Source organism: Oncorhynchus clarkii, chromosome 18 (assembly GCF_045791955.1).
Source record: "Oncorhynchus clarkii lewisi isolate Uvic-CL-2024 chromosome 18, UVic_Ocla_1.0, whole genome shotgun sequence".
NCBI classification, from domain to species: Eukaryota; Metazoa; Chordata; class Actinopteri; order Salmoniformes; family Salmonidae; genus Oncorhynchus; species Oncorhynchus clarkii.
Window position 1 is genome coordinate 16,414,381 of NC_092164.1, and position 21,596 is coordinate 16,435,976.

Sequence of the window (21,596 nt, forward strand, 5' to 3'; positions counted from 1 at the left end):
ATTGGGGAGAAAAAGGGGTAAAATTCACAACAAAAAAAAAAGAGCTGGGTTGTCTGTAGCCAGGCTCTCTCTGCTCTCTTCTCCACCCACACGCCATTCTTTCACAAACTGAACCAGGATCAGTGTTCGCGCAACTGCTTCCATATCTGGTCTGACTGTTCTCCTGTCAGTGCTGCTGCAGTGGGTCATGTCAGCTAGCTCCCAGAACTAAGGCGTCACACTGTCTTGAGTCAGTATCTCTGACTGCAGGTCACCACCAGCTCCAACAGAGCCTCCTTGTCTCCGTTTTCCAACAGCTCTAAGATCAGGTCATCCAGGGGCTCCCCGCCCCTCATGAACTCCTGCCAAGGGAATACAGAAGACACATTAACCAACTATTACATGTAAAAACATTACACAACAAATCAACTTCCATTATAGACTGCTTGTTTGCATAGTTAGAAGCCCACCTTGATATCTCTGGTAACATAGCCAGTCCGGTGATCTGTCACGCGGTCCTAGCTGAAGTTGTAGGTGCGAATCCTTTCCGACTGGGAGCGAGTGCCCACCTGGAGAAGGAGTAACATGAATGGCTCTGAGGTGAGTTGGGGAGAGGGAGGAGGGGGACAGTAAAGCATTAGGATGGGACTGTGTGTCGGGGATCACCTGCTGTTTGCGTGCCGTAAGTCTCTGCTCCGTCTCTCTGCCCATCATGCTCTGGTAGAAGCGGGCCTTCAGCACGCACAGGGCCACAGTGTCACGATTCTGCAGCTGAGAGCGGGACGTCTGACACTCTGCCACCGTACCTAGGGTCAGTCAGTAATTCCATTTCAATTCAGTCAATATAAGGAGATCAATTCAAAATCAAGAATTGAGAAGTGCCATTGGTTTTCAATAAAGATATTAAAAAACTTCTTAAAGTGGATTTTCAATACATCTCCCCGAACTGTAAGCTCTTACCTGTTGGCAGGTGTACTATTCGGACAGCACTGTCTGTTGTGTTGACACTTTGACCTCCCGCCTCTCTCGATCTGAACGTATCAACCCGCAGGTCCTTAGGGTCAATGCTGATGTCCAGCTACAAAACAGAATCCCAATGTATTATCGTTCAGACAGACAGACCGACAGACAGGTGTACCTCGTTGGGTTGTGGCAGGACGATGGCGGTCATGGTTCCTGTGTGAATGCGTTGCATCCTGGAGGACAGGCCCAACTCATGGATCCTCTGGACCCGGTGTGTCCCTCCCTCATGCTTCAGACGCCGGTACACTCTCTCCCCCGCTATCCTTACTGCCACATGGTGCAGTCCACCTGAGTGAATCAAATCAGACCATAAAACACACCAATCAATCATACACAAACACTTTCATCCAGTGACCCATAAAACACAGAGACAGTAGGACAGACAGAAGATAACCATTTCCATATTCAGCAGGTGTGTAGTTGAAGATCTCAAAGTCCCAGTTCTTGTGGCTGGCAAGGCCTTGGTACATGTCAAACATCTCTCTGGTGAACTGTTGACAGATGTCACCTGGATCCAAACATGTGCACCAGAGAGGGGACATACATTATCATCAGGACCAGGAGTGTAATGGAGAGCCGTTGTCCATGGCCTATGCTGTTCATTGAGTAATTACAGTTCACCGACTTACCTCCTGTTGTCCGCCCTGTTACCACCTCCAGAAGGACATTACTGGTGTTGTGTGGGTCACTGGGTACTAGTGTCTGGATCAACTGGGGGAATATGAATTCAGGTTTTCTCATCAAATTCCAGACTGACCAAGGCAGAAATGTAAAATGTCCTGTGTCTAATGTCTGTTCGTACATCTTTTCTCAATGACTCGATTCTTTGGGTGATCTGTGCTTGTTCCTCTTTCAGTAGCTGGACCATTTTGTCGGTCTTCCTCTTTGGAACCGACTGTCTCTGTAAAAGGAGAATATGGATGACTACAACATTTTCAGATACATGACACGTTTCACAGTTAGCACATTGTTATTGAAGCATTGGCGACCTCTTCTGGTCATTGGGGCACGTAGGCGTTACAGACACTTATGAAAGGAAGATACAGAAAGACCACTAGTTAGTTAGCAATTAACAAAATACACAAAACAGAACACAGCTTACTTACTCTGAAGCAGTTTCAACCTCTTCTAGGTCTTTCACGGTATGTTCAGCGCTCTGAAACGCAGTGGCCACTGGTGAAAGTCGCATCTGTCTCTTGTTCAACTCTTTCCTGGCGGGGTCGTGTTTTACAACAGCACCCCTGGTGGTGTTAAAAAGCTATTTAAATTCATCTGTAATCTGATTGGTCCTCAAAGAGGGGGTACTAAACTGAGAAAACCACCTTCTAAAACGTCTATTGGTAATGAGAATACGCTGAAATACAAACATATCTCGGGGAAAGCATAGCGTAACATTGGGTCTGTTTTTATGAAACACAGTGGATATTTAACGTTCAGTATTAAACGGATCTTTATGAAATGGAAAGCAGTCTGCCAAGATTTCAGCAGCTCAGGAGAACAGAAGCAACTTCAAACCTAACTCTTATTGGTACCGTCGTTTTCATGGGATTACTTCAAGTGGTATCAAGTGTTGCTGTTGTACTTCACTTGACAGGTCATCTTCAACAGGTAAGGTAATCATAATAATACAAGTCCTAATGCATAGGTCTCTTAGATTGGATAATACCAAGAGTCTCCTCTAAAAATGATCATAAAATCTATGTAATTCTATAGCACAAAATTGTATTTTGTAAGAAAAAAGTTATTGTCATAACAGTTTACAGGTGCTGCAGGAAAACATTGGACAAAAAAAAATTATATACAATGATTGCCTCAAATACACATTGCACTAAATCTGATCCATTCCAAGTGGTTGCTCTCTCACCACAACATCTATAACACATTACACTTCAAACAGAGGCAAAGTGTTTCATATTGTATGGACGGTTTTACTGGCTATTGCCTCTTATGGCTTACAAAGTAGCCTTGTGTTTTACAAGAGAGCAACAAATCAAATAAAAGTGTATTGGTTTACACAGATTTGCAGATGTTATCGCAGGTGCAGCGAAATGCTTGTGTTTCTAGCTCCAACAGTGCAGTCATACCTAACAATACAAAACAATATACACATAATCCAAAAAAGTAAGAAATGAAGAAATATCAGAATGAGTAATGTCAGAGTCCGGAATATAAATATGCATATTGGTGTATAGGAACAGTATATTAATAGAGAAGGTGTGTACAGCACTAGTTATATAGGATGAGCCTTGACTAGAATACAGTATATACTGTACATATAAAGTGACCTAATGGCCTCATGGGTGGAATGTTATTCATATTTTTCATAAATAATAAACATTGTTTCAAAAACCTGCAGAAAATCTGATGTTTCTATGTCAAACAGTTTTGTTATATTTCAGTCTTCTGTGATGTACAGTGCCTTGCGAAAGTATTCGGCCCCCTTGAACTTTGCGACCTTTTGCCACATTTCAGGCTTCAAACATAAAGATATAAAACTGTATTTTTTTGTGAAGAATCAACAACAAGTGGGACACAATCATGAAGTGGAACGACATTTATTTGATATTTCAAACTTTTTTAACAAATCAAAAACTGAAAAATTGGGCGTGCAAAATTATTCAGCCCCTTTACTTTCAGTGCAGCAAACTCTCTCCAGAAGTTCAGTGAGGATCTCTGAATGATCCAATGTTGACCTAAATGACTAATGATGATAAATACAATCCACCTGTGTGTAATCAAGTCTCCGTATAAATGCACCTGCACTGTGATAGTCTCAGAGGTCCGTCAAAAGCGCAGAGAGCATCATGAAGAACAAGGAACACACCAGGCAGGTCCGAGATACTGTTGTGAAGAAGTTTAAAGCCGGATTTGGATACAAAAAGATTTCCCAAGCTTTAAACATCCCAAGGAGCACTGTGCAAGCGATAATATTGAAATGGAAGGAGTATCAGACCACTGCAAATCTACCAAGACCTGGCCGTCCCTCTAAACTTTCAGCTCATACAAGGAGAAGACTGATCAGAGATGCAGCCAAGAGGCCCATGATCACTCTGGATGAACTGCAGAGATCTACAGCTGAGGTGGGAGACTCTATCCATAGGACAACAATCAGTCGTATATTGCACAAATCTGGCCTTTATGGAAGAGTGGCAAGAAGAAAGCCATTTCTTAAAGATATCCATAAAAAGTGTTGTTTAAAGTTTGCCACAAGCCACCTGGGAGACACACCAAACATGTGGAAGAAGGTGCTCTGGTCAGATGAAACCAAAATTGAACTTTTTGGCAACAATGCAAAACGTTATGTTTGGCGTAAAAGCAACACAGCTCATCACCCTGAACACACCATCCCCACTGTCAAACATGGTGGTGGCAGCATCATGGTTTGGGCCTGCTTTTCTTCAGCAGGGACAGGGAAGATGGTTAAAATTGATGGGAAGATGGATGGAGCCAAATACAGGACCATTCTGGAAGAAAACCTGATGGAGTCTGCAAAAGACCTGAGACTGGGACGGAGATTTGTCTTCCAACAAGACAATGATCCAAAACATAAAGCAAAATCTACAATGGAATGGTTCAAAAATAAGCATATCCAGATGTTAGAATGGCCAAGTCAAAGTCCAGACCTGAATCCAATCGAGAATCTGTGGAAAGAACTGAAAACTGCTGTTCACAAATGCTCTCCATCCAACCTCACTGAGCTCGAGCTGTTTTGCAAGGAGGAATGGGAAAAAATTTCAGTCTCTCGATGTGCAAAACTGATAGAGACATACCCCAAGCGACTTACAGCTGTAATCGCAGCAAAAGGTGGCGCTACAAAGTATTAACATAAGGGGGCTGAATAATTTTGCACGCCCAATTTTTCAGCTTTTGATTTGTTAAAAAAGTTTGAAATATCCAATAAATGTCGTTCCACTTCATGATTGTGTCCCACTTGTTGATTCTTCACAAAAAAATACAGTTTTATATCTTTATGTTTGAAGCCTGAAATGTGGCAAAAGGTCGCAAAGTTCAAGGGGGCCGAATACTTTCGCAAGGCACTGTATATATAGGGTAATATTGAAATGCAAGCTCAAAATGTAATACATTTCAACTCTATATCTGACATGGTGCAGGTGTCTTCTTTTTAATCCCACAACCATGTGTGTGAATGTGAATACGTGTTTCAAAGTAGATTTGTTTAAGACTAACAAGAAATACACTGTGTGACCCTGATTTAGCCTACTGCAGTAAAAAAGTTTAAGTGACAAGTGGTCAATAACTCTATAAATGTGTCTCTAACAGCAGTGTATCAATGCCGAATGAGGGATTTGGGCTACTGTGATCTCTAACCTCTCTTGCTGCTGTCTCTGTTGGCAACTTCAGGTCACCCAGACCGGACCAGCCCTAGTTGAGACTTCGGACGTCCTCCAGAGAGGGGAGTCACAGAGGTGCCCAAAAAAACCCAGGGAGGTCACACCATCAGCCCACCTGCCCATTCAGCCTCCCAGTGGGCACATCAAGAGAGACATCCAGAACACAATGATCCACTGGGACCACGCCCATGGACACCTGTCCAAGATCGGGTACCATGACGGAAGGATCCTGGTCCGCGAGGGAGGCCTGTACTACATCTACGCCAAAACCTGCTTCAGGTACTACGACCAGGTAGAGGAGTCACTGTTGGAGTCTGGGTCTCATGCTCCAGGGAGAAAAGGGGCTTCAGCAGAGCCTAGCATTCACAAAGAAGATGGGGTCGGGGCTGGTGCCCTTCTTATACAATACGTGTTCCACGAGCGTCACAGTCACAGTGCTCCCCTCAGGCCAGCTGTGCTGATGAAAAGCGGCAGCACCAAGCACTGGCAGAGGGGCCACTACCACATGTGTTGTCAGCAGCAGGGAGGGGCTTTCCCCCTGGGGCCCGGGGACAGTATCTACGTCAGCGTGTCCAACTCCTGGCTGCTGGACCCAGAAGCTGAGGGAAGCTACTTCGGGGCCTTCAGAATCAGCAGATGAAGAATGAGGAAGGAGACGCAGGGCACTTAATTGATTAGTAACTGATATGTCTTTAATCCCATTCCCAGCTCAGGGCTGTAGATGAGGTGGAATTCTTATCTGTTAGATAGCTGGACTGTCAGCATATGGAATAGATTTTTGCATTTTTATACTGTGAAAACAAACTGAATTTGGCTCACTTTTAATTTAGTTTTATGAAGTTTTCAATATTTATGTATTTTCTGATGTCTCTCGTATTCAATTCTGTGTTCAGTTTTTTGTTTGTTTATAGAACATTCCAATAAAGCCATATACAATTGTAAAAATACAGGAGAGAGATTATAAATGCTCTGTTATTATCACCAATATTGCCATTTTATAGGAAAACAGGGATACCATTAGACCATTACGTTTCACCCTGAGACTGTTTACCTCAGCACATCTCTGAAAACTTGACACTGTCTCTCAGGCGTACGAGCGCAGGGCACCTCGATTTTACGTGCTTTCTGTGGTTAGAAGGGAATAACTCCAGTTAGTGATGAATGCTGGGAGTGCTGTGTCATGCAGATTTAGAGGCCCCCTACTCTCCTTACTCATTCCCTGATTTCACTGACCCCTATAGTCCTGCCCCTCCACCACCTCGCCTCATGTCTTTGAGATAAAATGAAATGAGATACTCTTTTGTTGACGTGTAATGTCATTACTATGCTCAGTTTGCCTTCTTCACGTGAAAATCAATTTGAAAAGTGAGGAGTCGATCTGTCCACTTGGATTAGAACAATTCAACACACACACCATGTTTCCCTTGAAAGCTTTCTTCACTCCCATGTCATTTCCATGTCCAAGCGTGCATTAACACCACCTATCTCAGCTCTACAGTTGCACTGTTAAGAGAGTATTAAAGTCGTCCACTGAAGCAAAGACTGTTTCTTATTTGTTTTCAGTCTGGCATATAGCTGGCACCACTCTATAACCTTTCAGGAAATGGGCAACAATAGCACACGAATCAGCTCGGCTATCAATAAAGGTTTCATTTGTAAAACTTCTGATGCAAGCACTCAAATTACTATACTTCAAATCAGTAGAGGCTGCTGAGGGGAGGACAGCTCATAATAATGTCTGGAATGGAGTGAATGGAATGGCATCAAACACATGGAACCTCAGTGTTCACCTCAAAACACAGGTAGCCCAAATAACAGCAGATGAGATGAATAACAGGGTATTAATGTAGTTGACCACCCACAGCCAACAACCCCTGTTTTAGAGCTATTGATGGTATTTAAAAGATCAACAGTGTATGAAATTAAAAATAAACATAGCTATGTTCTACTGTATCGCCATCCATAACCCCTTCACTGTCTCTCTTCCTATTTTGAGGAAGGATGGAGTGGACAAAATAATAGCAACAAATAGCAACAGATACTTTTAGTTAATGTTTTGTTGTGTTGACACAATGCAGACTAGGATAAAAACAGGAATACCTGTGACCTAGTCAAGACCGTCTCTTTGGCACACATGTTTTTGTGCTGATGAGACACAGGGAATGAGAGACAATGTCAGGGAACCAGACAGGAACCAGACAGGAAATAGTTGTGGTTTTATTGAGTCACAGATGGAGGGAGGGATTGGAAGGAGGGTGGGATTGGAGGAAGGGAGGGACAGTTGGAGGGAGGGAAGGAGGCAGGGAAAGGGAGCACCGCTTTGAGTCGTACATACAGTTTATCCTGTTGTGTTTATGAGAAACAGACTGAGATTGAGTGAGGAGGGCTCTATTTAATCAGACACACATGAGAAATTCAAACGCATAAAAAGTGCATAGGATGTAATGACGCAATAGCCTATAAGATCATGACGTTCACTGCAGCACATCCATTTTGTTTTCATAACTGGTTATGGGGCACCGGCACACACCTGTACCTATTATGTACACCGTAAACTTGTCTCAATAAAACCACAAGACTCAGAAACCACAGCAGCTAATTACTCAGAACTTCAGCATCTGGAGGCAAACATGTTAACAATAATAGCCCAGTGTTTTCCCTATACCTAAGCATTCAATCACAAATGGGGAACTCCAACTGTCATCACGTTCAAACAATTTGCTATTTTTAGTGCGCAAACAAACCCAAACAACAAATAAAATATTTACATCCACCAGCACAAATAACAGTCAGGTCCTGTGCTAGTAAATCAAGTCTATCGGCTATTGTTTAGCTAACGGTTAGTCCCTCACCCGCCTTCACAGCCAAATCCTACTGGGTCATGGCTTTATGGGCTGCATGGGCCTGGGAAAGAAACCTTGTTTTGTTCATCTGGTTGGTCGCAATACATTTCCAGTAGGCTGCACAAAAACTGAAAGGACTTGATCCCATCACACACGCACGCGCACACAGTTACAGGAAGTGTGCATGGAAGCGTAATGGGGATGTATCAGTACTGGCTTCCTTATATCCTTCCTATATTCTGGTTTTAGTAAGAAAACAAAATGAGTGACTTGAGTACATATCCTGGAGGTCTGCTGTGTGCAATCAAATAGCCTACAGACACATTTTCTCCATAACTGCCTTCTTTTTATATCATAAATGAGATTTATAAAGGTATAGAGATGGAGAGAATGGTCCTTACTTTATTCGCTAACCCTGAAAGACCACTTGTGGACCTAACCAGTAGGCTATGGCCTCACACTGGGAAACATGTAAATACACATAACTGACATGTAAACTGTCTCATACCACCAGAAACTATAGTGACAAGTCCCTGTCATTTATCACATAAAAATGATGTATAGAATCAAATCCGGACATTTGGCAATCCATTGTAAAATAAATGTATACAAAAACTAGGGCTACATTTCCTTTAGTTTACTTCACTGACCAATGGATTTTAATAACATCACTATTTATTTCCCTACATTTTGAGTGGGAAGGGCACAAATTAACGTTTCTCCAATATCTGGAAAATGAAGATGAGCCACTCAATTCAATGGAACTCTTTGGGTGTGTCCGAACTTGTGGTTTCTTTAATTATTTAATTCTTAACATAAGTATATTGTTTTACTCGGCAAAGGCGCAGTCAGTCAATATGGGGCGTGTTGGGGGAATCACACCGGAAACCCTCCACCGGTAACGTCCGCCAGGCCAAGAGAGCGCACGTGCTGAGCTGAGCGCGAAAAACAACTCTGTTTCTCGCTCAACAACAAACGTGTCAACATGGCCAACTCTGCTGGGATGACGGTGGAAAATGGCAAGAAACCATATAGCAAATTCCTTATAAAATGTTGGACTATCTGTATTATCTTGGGATGCTTTGCTAAAACAGCCAAAAGTATGCCTAAAGTTGTTGGGGTTGGGGCTACTAAAGAGCTAACGTTAGTAGGGCTACAACAAGCTAGTTTAGGAAGCTAGCTAGCTTAACTAATAACAAACCACATTCTTTCCTCAGACGTGACATGGTCCATTCCATGTATTGCTGTAGAGACACATGGAGGGCCTGACTTCTCTCTAACACAAGCTTGAGAAGTTGTCTCAACAAGGATATGCCCAGATTGTGGCCCTCCAGGAGGAACAACAAGTGCTCAGCTCTCTCCAGTTGAATCTCTCCTTACCTGCTAACACACTGACCAGTAACATTTTAAAACTCCAGGAACACTGTAATTGTTGCTGCTTACATTATATACATTTTCCATGCAACATTAAAATCGGAACATTTGTTTTAACACTCAGTGTAAAGCAATGTTGTTTTCATCTGCTACCAGGCCATACTATCAGACATTGAGAAGAAAGGCAAAGAAGCTGAAGTGGAGTTAAAATCCAACGTGAGGCAGATTCTCATCCTGGACAGTTGCAAGACCTGGGCTTGCGTTCCGTCACCGTCTACAACGAAAACACAGAGCTCCGACTGCTGATCGAGGAAGAGGAGGACAACTTTAGCCGCGTGCCGGTTACAACACCTACCGGAACAAGATGGAGGGCCAGCGGACGGCCGTCTTGCAAGCGGAGAGCCAGACGAGGGCTCACAGGGAGCTAGTGGAGAAGAGGGCTCTGGTCAGAGTGCTCACAGAGAGGAGCTGAGGGCCGACCTGGAGAACCCAGAGGGGAACGCTGTGAAGCAGGCACAGGTCAGAGCAGCTGAGGAACCAGTGTAGATGTTGACAGATTACAGTCATATGTGATACGTTAAAAAACCCAGTTAATTTTGTCCTGTGATCCCTGTCTTCTCCACTTCATCTGTTCGCATGTTGTTATCGTGAATCAGTAATAAAACTGCAATCTCTTGACAGAAAGAGATGGATGACATGAGGGGGCAGATCTCAGCCCGGAGGAAGATGGTGACTGAGAGAAGAGAGCTCATCCTGAAGGAGTTTGAGAGTCACACACTGATCAAGAAGCATATCGAGGTACGGTAGTGAATCCCTATTGTCTGATGCTCACTTACCCCCTTTTTCCTCTAATCCAACAGAAAATAAGTCACTCCAGACAGTTAATGTTAGATAAAGACCCACCATGTACAGTATTCATAATAAGAATAACTATTTATCTGGCACCTTTCGAACATGCAGCTCAAAGTGTTGTACATACAAAAAGGAAAGAAATGCAGGACAATGTCAACAAAAATCTAAAAGTACAATATCTGTTTAAAACCCAAGTGTGTTGTTCTCAGATCCAGAACAGACGGTACGATGCCATCGTGAAGCGTCTCCACTGCCAACTGATGAAGGCCCAGTCCGGCCACAGGCAGTTGTCTGATGATATCTACCACATGGAGAGAGAGAGATCCAGGACCTCAAGAGACACCTCGGGGTGCCATAAGTTAGCATTCTGGTTCATAAAACTGTACGTTTTGTAGTATGACCTAAGGCTATGAGTTTTCCCAAGCCAAGACATACTTCAGGCCCTAGTGTAGGTCTGTGCATGACAGTTTTGTTGCTGTTCATTTTACATTTTAAATTTTTCTCTCTCATAGTTTTTTCAGTGAAAGTGATGAATTGGAAAGCCATTAATTAAACAAAAACATGTTTTTACAGAAAACTGGCTTTCCCTCCCCATTACAAATAACTTGGGTTTCCCCCGGAATTTAGAGATAAAACTGTGACACTCACTGGCCAGCAGAGGGCAATGGTTTCAACCAAGAAACAGCAACTATTCCTGTGTTACTGTATAGAAGACAATAATCACTGACAGTCACTTTGTAGACAAAACAACCTTTATTGGTGTGTTTCTCTCCTGTCTCTCATCATCTTGACAAAAACAACAGATCAGAACAGGCGACAAACTCATGAGATGGAGACGTGAAGGAAACCTTTTATACATTAAACCATGGCAGGGATCGCCTTAGCGTAAATGCTGTACATGATAGAACCAACTACCGGCGGATTACACACACTAAGACACGCAACATCAGAGGAACAGAATACTGAGTCATCATCAACGGTTTTAGGGTTGGATAATAAAGTAGGGACCAAACTTTCCTCTCTCTCTCACTCTCTCTCTCTCTCTCTCTTCTCTCTCTTCTCTCTCTCTGTCTCTCTCTGTCTCTCTCTCCTCTCTCTCTCTCTGTCTCTCTCTCCTCTCTCTCTCTCTCATGAATATTTGATGGTGCTTTTAAACGGAACAAAAATAAGATGAAACGTGTCAGTGTTCTTGTTTGTTTGTGTGTGTGTGAACACAGTGCCTTGTCATTATGTTCTCCTCCCGACATTAAAGAAGTCTCTTAAAGTCCCGAGACTCTCTTTCTTTCTCTCTCCTTTTCTTTGTTTATTTCTCTCTCACACTGCCTGTTTCCCTCTCCCCCTCCTTCTCCTCTTCCCTCTGTGGGCTGGGGGTTGCAGCAGTAACTATGTCCATCAGAAGGCTTCTGAGTGTCAGATCAGAATCTGCACTTTGGAAGTCTAAGTGTCCATTTCAAATATAACCATGACATCAGTGGAACCATCTTCAGTTAAATTATATGTGATCATGTAAACATAACAGAAACTGTTAGTTCAGTCCAGATTCACAGTGGTCATGCATGTGTGTGTCCAGCCAACTACCACCCCCCCCCCCCCCCCCCCCCCCCATCCATCCATGTCCCTTCAGACACCCCAGGGGGGTTAGGGTTACGTTTAGACTAGGGGCTCTTCATCCATGAATTAGCCCAGGAGCTGTAAATGCTTGTCCTGGGGACCCACAGTGGTTTTTAATCCAGGACTGAAAGAGAGTTTCTCCCTGAGCGTGTGGGTGTTTGAGGGACAGCCAGCCAGTCCTACAGGCAGTCTTCCAGCAAAGACTGGTCTAGGTCTTGCTCCAGTGGAGGGGGGGTCACAGCGATGAGAGGAAGCCCAGTAGCAGTGAGGCCAGGCTGGGTATTAGGGCTGGGGCTAGCAGGGACTCTGGGCTCCAGTCTGCAGCTCCATCAGTCAGAAAGGGCTCTGGAGAGTCAAACCCTGAACTGCCTGGAACAGACAGAGAGAATGACAGCATGACTCAACAGAGAGCGAAAACACTGAAGTCTGAACAGACAGAGAGAAAGAAAACGACAGAAGAGAGGAACAGAGAGGACAGAAAACATCTGAAAGGAGAGATAGGACAGAATAGAACAGAGAGAAAGAGAAGTCCAGAACGATCTGAAAGTGGAGAGAAAATGATAGAAGCATTTGAAAGTAGAGTGAAATAAATCTAAACAACCAACTGATTGGAGAGAGAGAACAACAGAATGGAGAGAAAATGACTAAAATAGACAGAAAATAATAAGAAGAAAGTGTTGGAGTTCCAGATACAGCAAGAGAGAAAGAGTGTAGAAGAGAAAGAGAGAGAGGAGACTAATGTCGCCAAGACCTCAGCAGGGGGTTTAAGCAACCTAATTACAGTTTAATATACACACACACACACACACACAGTCACAGTGATAATTGTAGAGTCTTTAGAAGAAGATGAGGTTTCTATTTCAGTTAGAAAAAAATTGTAATTACAGAGGAGAGGAGTCATGTCTCTATTAGGAAGTACATTTAAAGGAGAGGAGTCATGTCTCTATTAGGAACTACATTTAAAGGAGAGGAGTCATGTCTCTATTAGGAAGTACATTTAAAGGAGAGGAGTCATGTCTCTATTAGGAAGTACATTTGAAGGAGAGGAGTCATGTCTCTTAGGAACTACATTTAAAGGAGAGGAGTCATGTCTCTATTAGGAACTACATTTAAAGGAGAGGAGTCATGTCTCTTAGGAACTTAATTTAAAGGAGATGAGTCATGTCTCTATTAGGAACTACATTTAAAGGAGAGGAGTCATGTCTCTATTAGGAAGTACATTTAAAGGAGAGGAGTCATGTCTCTATTAGGAACTACATTTAAAGGAGATGAGTCATGTCTCTATTAGGAACTACATTTAAAGGAGAGTAGTTCTGTCTCTATTAGGAACTACATTTAAAGGAGATGAGTCATGTCTCTATTAGGAACTTGAAGGAGAGGATTTCTGTCTTTCTACTGTCCTGTCTTCTCTTTGTGTGTTTGTGTGTATGTGTGTGTGTGTGTGTAGTTAGAGCGTGACTTACCTGGGGGTCTGACATACACCTTCAGCCTCAGACATGGCCTCCCTACATGGTTGGGATGAGGAGATGCTGACAGAGAGAAAGAGGGAGGGAAAGAAAATTAGATGGAGATAGTTTGTAGTTTGCTATGTCGATTACGCCACTGTGAATGGGGTCCAGGTTAGACCTGGGTGATCCCACTACATCTGGTGTCCATGAGGTTGAAAGGGAGATACACCCAAAGGGAGACACACACACACACACACACACACACACACACACACACACACACACACAGTGAGAGGATAAGAAGAGCCAAGTCTGACCTCAGAGCAACATCATAAAAATCTGCTACTCAGTGGAAATAACCATGACCCTTCCTCTGCCCTCCCTCCCTCTACCTTTCTCTCGTTCCTCCTCTTCTCTCGCTCCTCGTAGCAGTAGTAATACATATACTAGTAGTTTGCTACTTTAGCAGTAAGAGGAGTAAATCCTAACTTACATGTACTTCTTCATGCATTCATGTCAAATTTGACTTAAATTGACGTTTCGACTCACCCCATAATATGTTGTTGTTGTACTGCAGTACTACGACATATTTCTCACATTTATAGTAGTAGTACTGTAGTAGTACAATATATTACACACATTTATAGTAGTAGTACTGTAGTAGTATAATATATTACTCACATTTATAGTAGTATTACTGTAGAAGTACAATATATTACTGTAGTAGTACAAGATATTACAAGATATTACTCACATGTATAGTGGTAGTACTGCAGTAGTATGACATATTTCTCCTATTTATAGTGGTAGTACTGTAGTAGTACAAGATATTACTCAAATTTATAGTAGTAGTACTGTAGTAAAAGATATTGCTCACATATTAGTTATATTTTAGTGGTATGACATATTACGCACAGATATAGTAGTATTCGTGTCCTGGCCTGAACTCGAAGCCCAGGGAGAAAGGCGTAAACAGCTGGAACTTTTCTGAGAAGCGCAGGGGACCGTCAGGACCGGTAGGACGGTTGCACTCCCAGCGTTTGAACCCCCTCATCCTGTGTTGACAGGAAGTGTACCCCTCATGGTTGACCATGAACAGGATATAGCGTTCCATTCGACCGTGAGCCGGAGGGCCGTTGGTGTAGAATGGACAGTAGATGTCGAGGTAGTCATTTATATTGACCGCAACCCTGTAGTCATGGTGGAACCTAGACCGCAACACAACAACATGGTTAAAACACAGCCACAAGACAACCTCAACAAAACCACAGGGTTAGGATGGATTTACACTGCTTTCTCTTTCCATCTAGCGGTCCCTCTCTGTCTCTCGCTCTCTCTCTCTCTCTCTCTCTCTCTTTCTCTCTCTCTTTCTCTCTCTCCCTCTCTCTCTCTCTCTCTCTCCCTCTCTCTCTCCTTGCTTCTGTTTCTCCCTCTCTCCCATTCCTCATCTCTATCTCCCACTCCTCATATCTCTCTCCAACTCCCTGTCCTCAACCATCTATATCCTCTCTCCCCTCATATCTCACCTCTCTCCCCCATCTGTTGTCTGTCTGTAAGCATTAATCAGAGTGCTCAACCACCGTGACCAAGCGGATACACACACACACACACACACACACACATTACACAAAGATACAAACGCATGCGCACAACTCTTTCTATCTTCTTTCTATTTAATAATGAGGCCAGTGTGACATTGGGCAAAACATTTTTAAATGGTTTGAAACAAGATAAAAAGGCTTTTCATGCTGTTCCACATGTATACTTAGAGGAATAAAAGGGAATAGATGCAAAGTAGCCCATTACTCCACCTATACAACAACACAGGACTAGGACTATACATCCTTTAAGTAGCCCATTACTCCACCTATACAACAACACAGGACTAGGACTATACATCCTGTAAGTAGCCCATTACTCCACCTATACAACAACACAGGGCTAGGACTATACATCCTGTAAGTAGCCCATTACTCCACCTATACAACAACACAGGGCTAGGACTATACATCCTGTAAGTAGCCCATTACTCCACCTATACAACAACTCAGGACTAGGACTATACATTCTGTAAGTAGCCCATTACTCCACCTATACAACAACACAGGACTAGGACTATACATCCTGTAAGTAGCCCATTACTCCACCTATACAACAACACAGGACTAGGACTATACATCCTTTAAGTAGCCCATTACTCCACCTATACAACAACACAGGACTAGGACTATACATCCTGTAAGTAGCCCATTACTCCACCTATACAACAACACAGGACTAGGACTATACATCCTGTAAGTAGCCCATTACTCCACCTATACAACAACACAGGGCTAGGACTATACATCCTGTAAGTAGCCCATTACTCCACCTATACAACAACACAGGACTAGGACTATACATCCTGTAAGTAGCCCATTACTCCACCTATACAACAACACAGGACTAGGACTATACATCCTGTAAGTAGCCCATTACTCCACCTATACAACAACACAGGACTAGGACTATACATCCTGTAAGTAGCCCATTACTCCACCTATACAACAACACAGGGCTAGGACTATACATCCTGTAAGTAGCCCATTACTCCACCTATACAACAACACAGGACTAGGACTATACATCCTGTAAGTAGCCCATTACTCCACCTATACAACAACACAGGGCTAGGACTATACATCCTGTAAGTAGCCCATTACTCCACCTATACAACAACACAGGACTAGGACTATACATCCTGTAAGTAGCCCATTACTCCACCTATACAACAACACAGGACTAGGACTATACATCCTTTAAGTAGCCCATTACTCCACCTATACAACAACACAGGACTAGGACTATACATCCTGTAAGTAGCCCATTACTCCACCTATACAACAACACAGGACTAGGACTATACATCCTTTAAGTAGGATTCATACAGACAAGACTAATTCAAGGACGTTCAGGGACGCTTTCAAGCACTATTGTCCTTTTCAAGGATCTCAACAATGTTAAATAATTGTATTGTTTATATAATTGTACATGTAGGGCCTAATATAGAACCCCCATCCACCCAAATAGCGTGCAAAAAGAAAAAGTAGGTCATTCATTACCACTTTAAGAAAAATGTTTTTTTTTTAGGCCTTGATATTCTAATTATTATTATTACGTTCTAAAAGATGTGAGAGTAATGTGGACATTGCCTGACTAAATAGATTGGATGCATAAATGGCGATTTTTCATTAGATGTTGTCGTCCTCATAACAACCGCACGTGATTTTATGGCAATATAGTTGCGTCAGGAAACAAGCGAAAGTGGCAAAAAAAAAACAGATAAAAAATAAAATCACAGATAATTTATATGGGAGCAGGAGAACTTATAAATTGGCAACAATAATTAGAAGGAATTTTCAAGCACCAAATTGAGGAAATGTCAGGTTTTCAACACAAGGTAGGCATATTCTAGTACTTGAATTTCTGAGCTCCAAATTCATGTTCATGTGGGCTACTTCAAGCCCCTTGTTGTTTAAAATGGCAGGTGTAACATGGAAAATAAAATGGATTTGTCATGTTACTTCATTACCAGATCATGTTGTGAATAAGCTCACTAGGCTATGTAATTTGTTGTCATTATATCCAGAATAATTAATAGGAAGAGTGTTGGGTGTTGTGCAATAGTCTATTTTACACAATTGCACACAGCTAGACTCAGGAATGAGACACCAAAATATTCTGGACATACAGTACCAGTCAAAGGTTTGGACACCTACTCATTGGACACCTACTCATTGGACACCTACTCAAATAAAAGGGGTTTTATTTTATTTTGACTATTTTCTACATTGTAGAATAATAGTGAAGACATCAAAACTATGAAACAACACACATGGAATCATGTAGTAACCCAAAAAGTGTTAAACGAATCAAAATATATTTTATATTTGAGATTCTTCAAAGTAGTCAACCTTTGCCTTGATGACAGCTTTGCAAGCTCTTGGCCTTGTAGTGTATGATCCCCCCTTATACTGTATCTTAATGTAATGACATGAAAAAAATGTGGCTGATTATTATCAATGACTTGTTAACAAGTTGTCCAGTATAAGAAATCCTCACTGGTACCCTAGTTTATAGAAAGACCTGTGTGGGTGTGCTTCATTGTGTGTTGAGGTAGTCATTTATATTGACCGCAACCCTGCAGTCATGGTGGAACCTAGACCGCAACACAACAACATGGTTAAAACACTGTGTGAAGTGTTTAGGTTGTGAGGATTTCTTCTCTAAAACAGAAACACAGCTTTTCTCCTAAAGTGGCCAAACCTTTTCTCCTCCAGTGGCCAAACCTTTTCTCCTCCAGTGGCCAAACCTTGCCCCCCACCAATCTAGAAATAGGCATCCGCTCAGGGGGAAACACACACAGACATCAAGCGACGCCCATAGTGTAGCAGCTCTGTTCCACTCTTTCCGTTTTCAACCTTGAGAATGAAAACCAATAGTAAAATGGGAAGATCTACACACATAGCTGGCCGGTCAAAAAAAATGCAACTCTCTAGCCTCATTGGGTTTCAAATAATCATACTTTTATTTTGTTGATTTACTACCATTTATGTTCTTGACATTGCGAGCTATTCACTGGTGGAGATGTAGAAGTAATCTGAATAAGGGCTGGATTCAATCCAGTCGTGCATTACAGGCACATTGCTCAATTGGAAATTACCTTTAAATGCCAAGCGTGTTTCAATGTGCGAAAGGATTGAATCCCTGCGTAAGTATATTCTGTTACATACCCAATATTGGGGGTGAGTTAGAGAGAGTAGCCTAACAAAGCTGATTGAGATAGTAACAGGACTGACTGACTATAGTAACAGGACTGATATAGTAACAGGACTGATTGAGATAGTAACAGGACTGACTGAGATAGTAACAAGCCTGACTGAGATAGTAACAGGCCTGGCTGAGATAGTAACAGGGCTGACTGATAGATAGTAACATGACCTGATAGGAACAGGACTAATTCTGATAGTAACAAGAATGAGATAGTAACAGGGCTGGCTGATAGCTAGTAACAGGACTGATTCTGATAGTAACAGGCCTGACTGAGATAGTAACATGACCTGATAGGAACAGGACTGATTGAGATGGTAACAGGACTGATTCTGATAGTAACAAGAATGAGATAGTAACAGGGCTGGCTGATAGCTAGTAACAGGGCTGATTCTAATAGTAACAAAAATTAGATAGTAACAGGACTGACTGAGATAGTAAGAGGACTGACAGAGATAGTAAGAGGATCGACAGAGATAGTAAGAGGACCGACAGAGATAGTAAGAGGACCGACAGAGATAGTAAGAGAACCGGCAGAGATAGTACGAGGACCGACAGAGATAGTAAGAGGACCGACAGAGATGGTAAGAGGGCCGACAGAGATGGTAACAGGGCCGACAGAGATAGTAAGAGGACCGACAGAGATGGTAAGAGGACCGACAGAGATGGTAAGAGGACCGACAGAGATGGTAACAGGACCGACAGAGATGGTAACAGGACTGACTGAGATGGTAACAGGACTGATTGAGATAGTAACAGGACTGACTGAGCTATAATCAAATCAAATTGATTTATATAGCCCTTTGTACATCAGCTGATATCTCAAAGTGCTGTACAGAAACCCAGCCTAAAACCCCAAACAGCAAGCATTGCAGGTGTAGAAGCACAGGGATGATTGGATATAACAAGGATGATTGGATAAGTAACATGATTGATAGAGATATTGACAGCACTAATAGAGATTGTAACATGATTGATAGTAACCAGGACTGACTGATATAGTAACAGGACTGATTGAGTTAGTAACATGATTGATAGAGATATTGACAGCACTAATTTAGATAGTAACATGATTGATAGACATATTGACAGCACTAATTTAGATAGTAACATGATTGATAGTGATATTGACAGCACTACGTGATATATATTGACAGCACTAATCGAGATAGTAACATGATTGATAGACATATTGACAGCACTAATTGAGATAGTAACATGATTGATAGACATATTGACAGCACTAATTGAGATAGTAACATGATTGATAGACATATTGACAGCACTAATAGAGATACAGTTGAAGTCAGAAGTTTACATACACTAAGTTGACTGTGCCCTTAAACAGCTTGGAAAATTCCAGAAAATTATGTCATGGCTTTAGAATCTTCTGATAGGCTAATTGACATCATTTGAGTCAATTGGAGGTGTACCTGTGAATGTATTTCAAGGCCTACCTTCAAACTCAGTGCCTCTTTGCTTGACATCATGGGAAAATCAAAAGGAATCAGCCAAGGTCTCAGAAAAAAAAATGTAGACCTCCACAAGTCTGGTTCATACTTGGGAGCAATTTCCAAATGCCTGAAGGAGGGATAGGCCAAAATTCACCCAACGTATTGTGGGAAGCTTGTGGAAAGCTACCTGAAACAAAACAATTTAAAGTTAATGCTACCAAATACTAATTGAGTGTATGTAAACTTCTGGCCCACTGGGAATGTGATGAAAGAAATAAAAGCTGAAATAAATAATTCTCTCTACTATTATTCTGATATTTCACACTCTTAAAATAAAGTGGTGATCCTAACTGGCCTAACTGGCCTTTTACTAGGATTAAATGTCAGGAATTGTGAAAAACGGAGTTTAAATGTATTTGGCTCAGGTGTAACTTCCGACTTCAACTGTAGTAACATGATTGATAGAGATATTGACAGCACTAATTGAGATAGTAACATGATTGATAGAGATATTAACAGCACTAATTGAGATAGTAACATGATTGATAGAGATATTAACAGCACTAATTGAGATAGTAACATGATTGATAGAGATATTAACAGCACTAATTGAGATAGTAACATGATTGATAAAGATATTAACAGCACTAATTGAGATAGTAACATGATTGATAGAGATATTAACAGCACTAATTGAGATAGTAACATGATTGATAGAGATATTAACAGCACTAATCGAGATAGTAACATGATTGATAGAGATATTGACAGCACTAATCGAGATAGTAACATGATTGATAGAGATATTAACAGCACTAATTGAGATAGTAACATGATTGATAGAGATATTGACAGCACTAATCGAGATAGTAACATGATTGATAGAGATATTGACAGCACTAATTGAGATAGTAACATGATTGATAGAGATATTAACAGCACTAATTGAGATAGTAACATGATTGATAGAGATATTGACAGCACTAATTGAGATAGTAACATGATTGATAGAGATATTGACAGCACTAATTGAGATAGTAACATGATTGATAGAGATATTAACAGCACTAATTGAGATAGTAACATGATTGATAGAGATATTGACAGCACTAATCGAGATAGTAACATGATTGATAGAGATATTAACAGCACTAATCGAGATAGTAACATGATTGATAGAGATATTAACAGCACTAATTGAGATAGTAACATGATTGATAGAGATATTAACAGCACTAATCGAGATAGTAACATGATTGATAGAGATATTAACAGCACTAATTGAGATAGTAACATGATTGATAGAGATATTAACAGCACTAATTGAGATAGTAACATGATTGATAGAGATATTAACAGCACTAATCGAGATAGTAACATGATTGATAGAGATATTGACAGCACTAATCGAGATAGTAACATGATTGATAGAGATATTAACAGCACTAATTGAGATAGTAACATGATTGATAGAGATATTAACAGCACTAATCGAGATAGTAACATGATTGATAGAGATATTAACAGCACTAATCGAGATAGTAACATGATTGATAGAGATATTGACAGCACTAATTATAAATAGATATATAAAGGTAAAGAGACTAAAAGCGTATAAATAAATATTTTTCTGGTTAACAAAGTAGAGTGTTGGGCAGAAGGGTAAGCTATATTCTGAATAATTCACATTAAAAACACACACACACACACACACACACACACACACACACACACACACACACACACACACACACACACACACACACACACACACACACACACACACACACACACACACACACACACACACACACACACAGGGTAAGCTCTTGTGTGAATTATTCAGGTCAG

At 41.5% G+C, this 21,596-nt stretch overlaps 3 protein-coding genes and 1 pseudogene across 3 annotated transcripts in view; 2 read left to right on the forward strand and 2 right to left on the reverse strand.

Annotated features, from left to right (window-relative positions):
• Window positions 1-140: 140 nt before the first annotated feature.
• LOC139373091 (mitochondrial translational release factor 1) lies at window positions 141-2,119 on the reverse strand. The gene is given in 9 exon segments (XM_071113185.1): window positions 141-341; window positions 450-548; window positions 646-785; window positions 940-1,057; window positions 1,118-1,290; window positions 1,397-1,510; window positions 1,632-1,713; window positions 1,805-1,903; window positions 2,109-2,119. Coding segments are annotated over 8 exon segments (903 nt in total). The 5' UTR covers window positions 1,871-1,903; window positions 2,109-2,119; the 3' UTR covers window positions 141-230.
• A 278-nt stretch (window positions 2,120-2,397) lies between these two features.
• On the forward strand, window positions 2,398-5,994 carry LOC139373092 (tumor necrosis factor ligand superfamily member 11-like). Its single transcript, XM_071113187.1, has 2 exons — window positions 2,398-2,610; window positions 5,365-5,994. The coding sequence occupies exons 1-2, from the start codon at window positions 2,461-2,463 to the stop codon at window positions 5,992-5,994; spliced, it is 780 nt and encodes a 259-aa protein (XP_070969288.1). The 5' UTR covers window positions 2,398-2,460.
• A 3,188-nt stretch (window positions 5,995-9,182) lies between these two features.
• On the forward strand, window positions 9,183-10,818 carry LOC139372253 (coiled-coil domain-containing protein 122-like; annotated as a pseudogene).
• An 839-nt stretch (window positions 10,819-11,657) lies between these two features.
• The window catches only part of LOC139373093 (ephrin-A2-like), a 28,679-nt gene continuing 18,740 nt past the window's right edge, over window positions 11,658-21,596 (reverse strand). The window contains exons 2-4 of the mRNA XM_071113188.1: window positions 14,398-14,690; window positions 13,498-13,563; window positions 11,658-12,403 (exon numbers count right to left, since the gene is read on the reverse strand). Coding sequence (XP_070969289.1) covers window positions 12,270-12,403; window positions 13,498-13,563; window positions 14,398-14,690 — 493 coding nt within the window. The 3' untranslated portion in view covers window positions 11,658-12,269. The remainder of the gene's footprint in view (window positions 12,404-13,497; window positions 13,564-14,397; window positions 14,691-21,596) is intronic.

Coding starts and splice junctions, on each gene's coding strand:
- LOC139373092 (XM_071113187.1), top strand. CDS start 2,461: ATGGAAAGCAGTCTGCCAAGATTTCAGCAGCTCAGGAGAACAGAAGCA. Junction 2,611..5,364: donor TGACAGGTCATCTTCAACAG/GTAAGGTAATCA, acceptor TGGCAACTTCAG/GTCACCCAGACCGGACCAGC.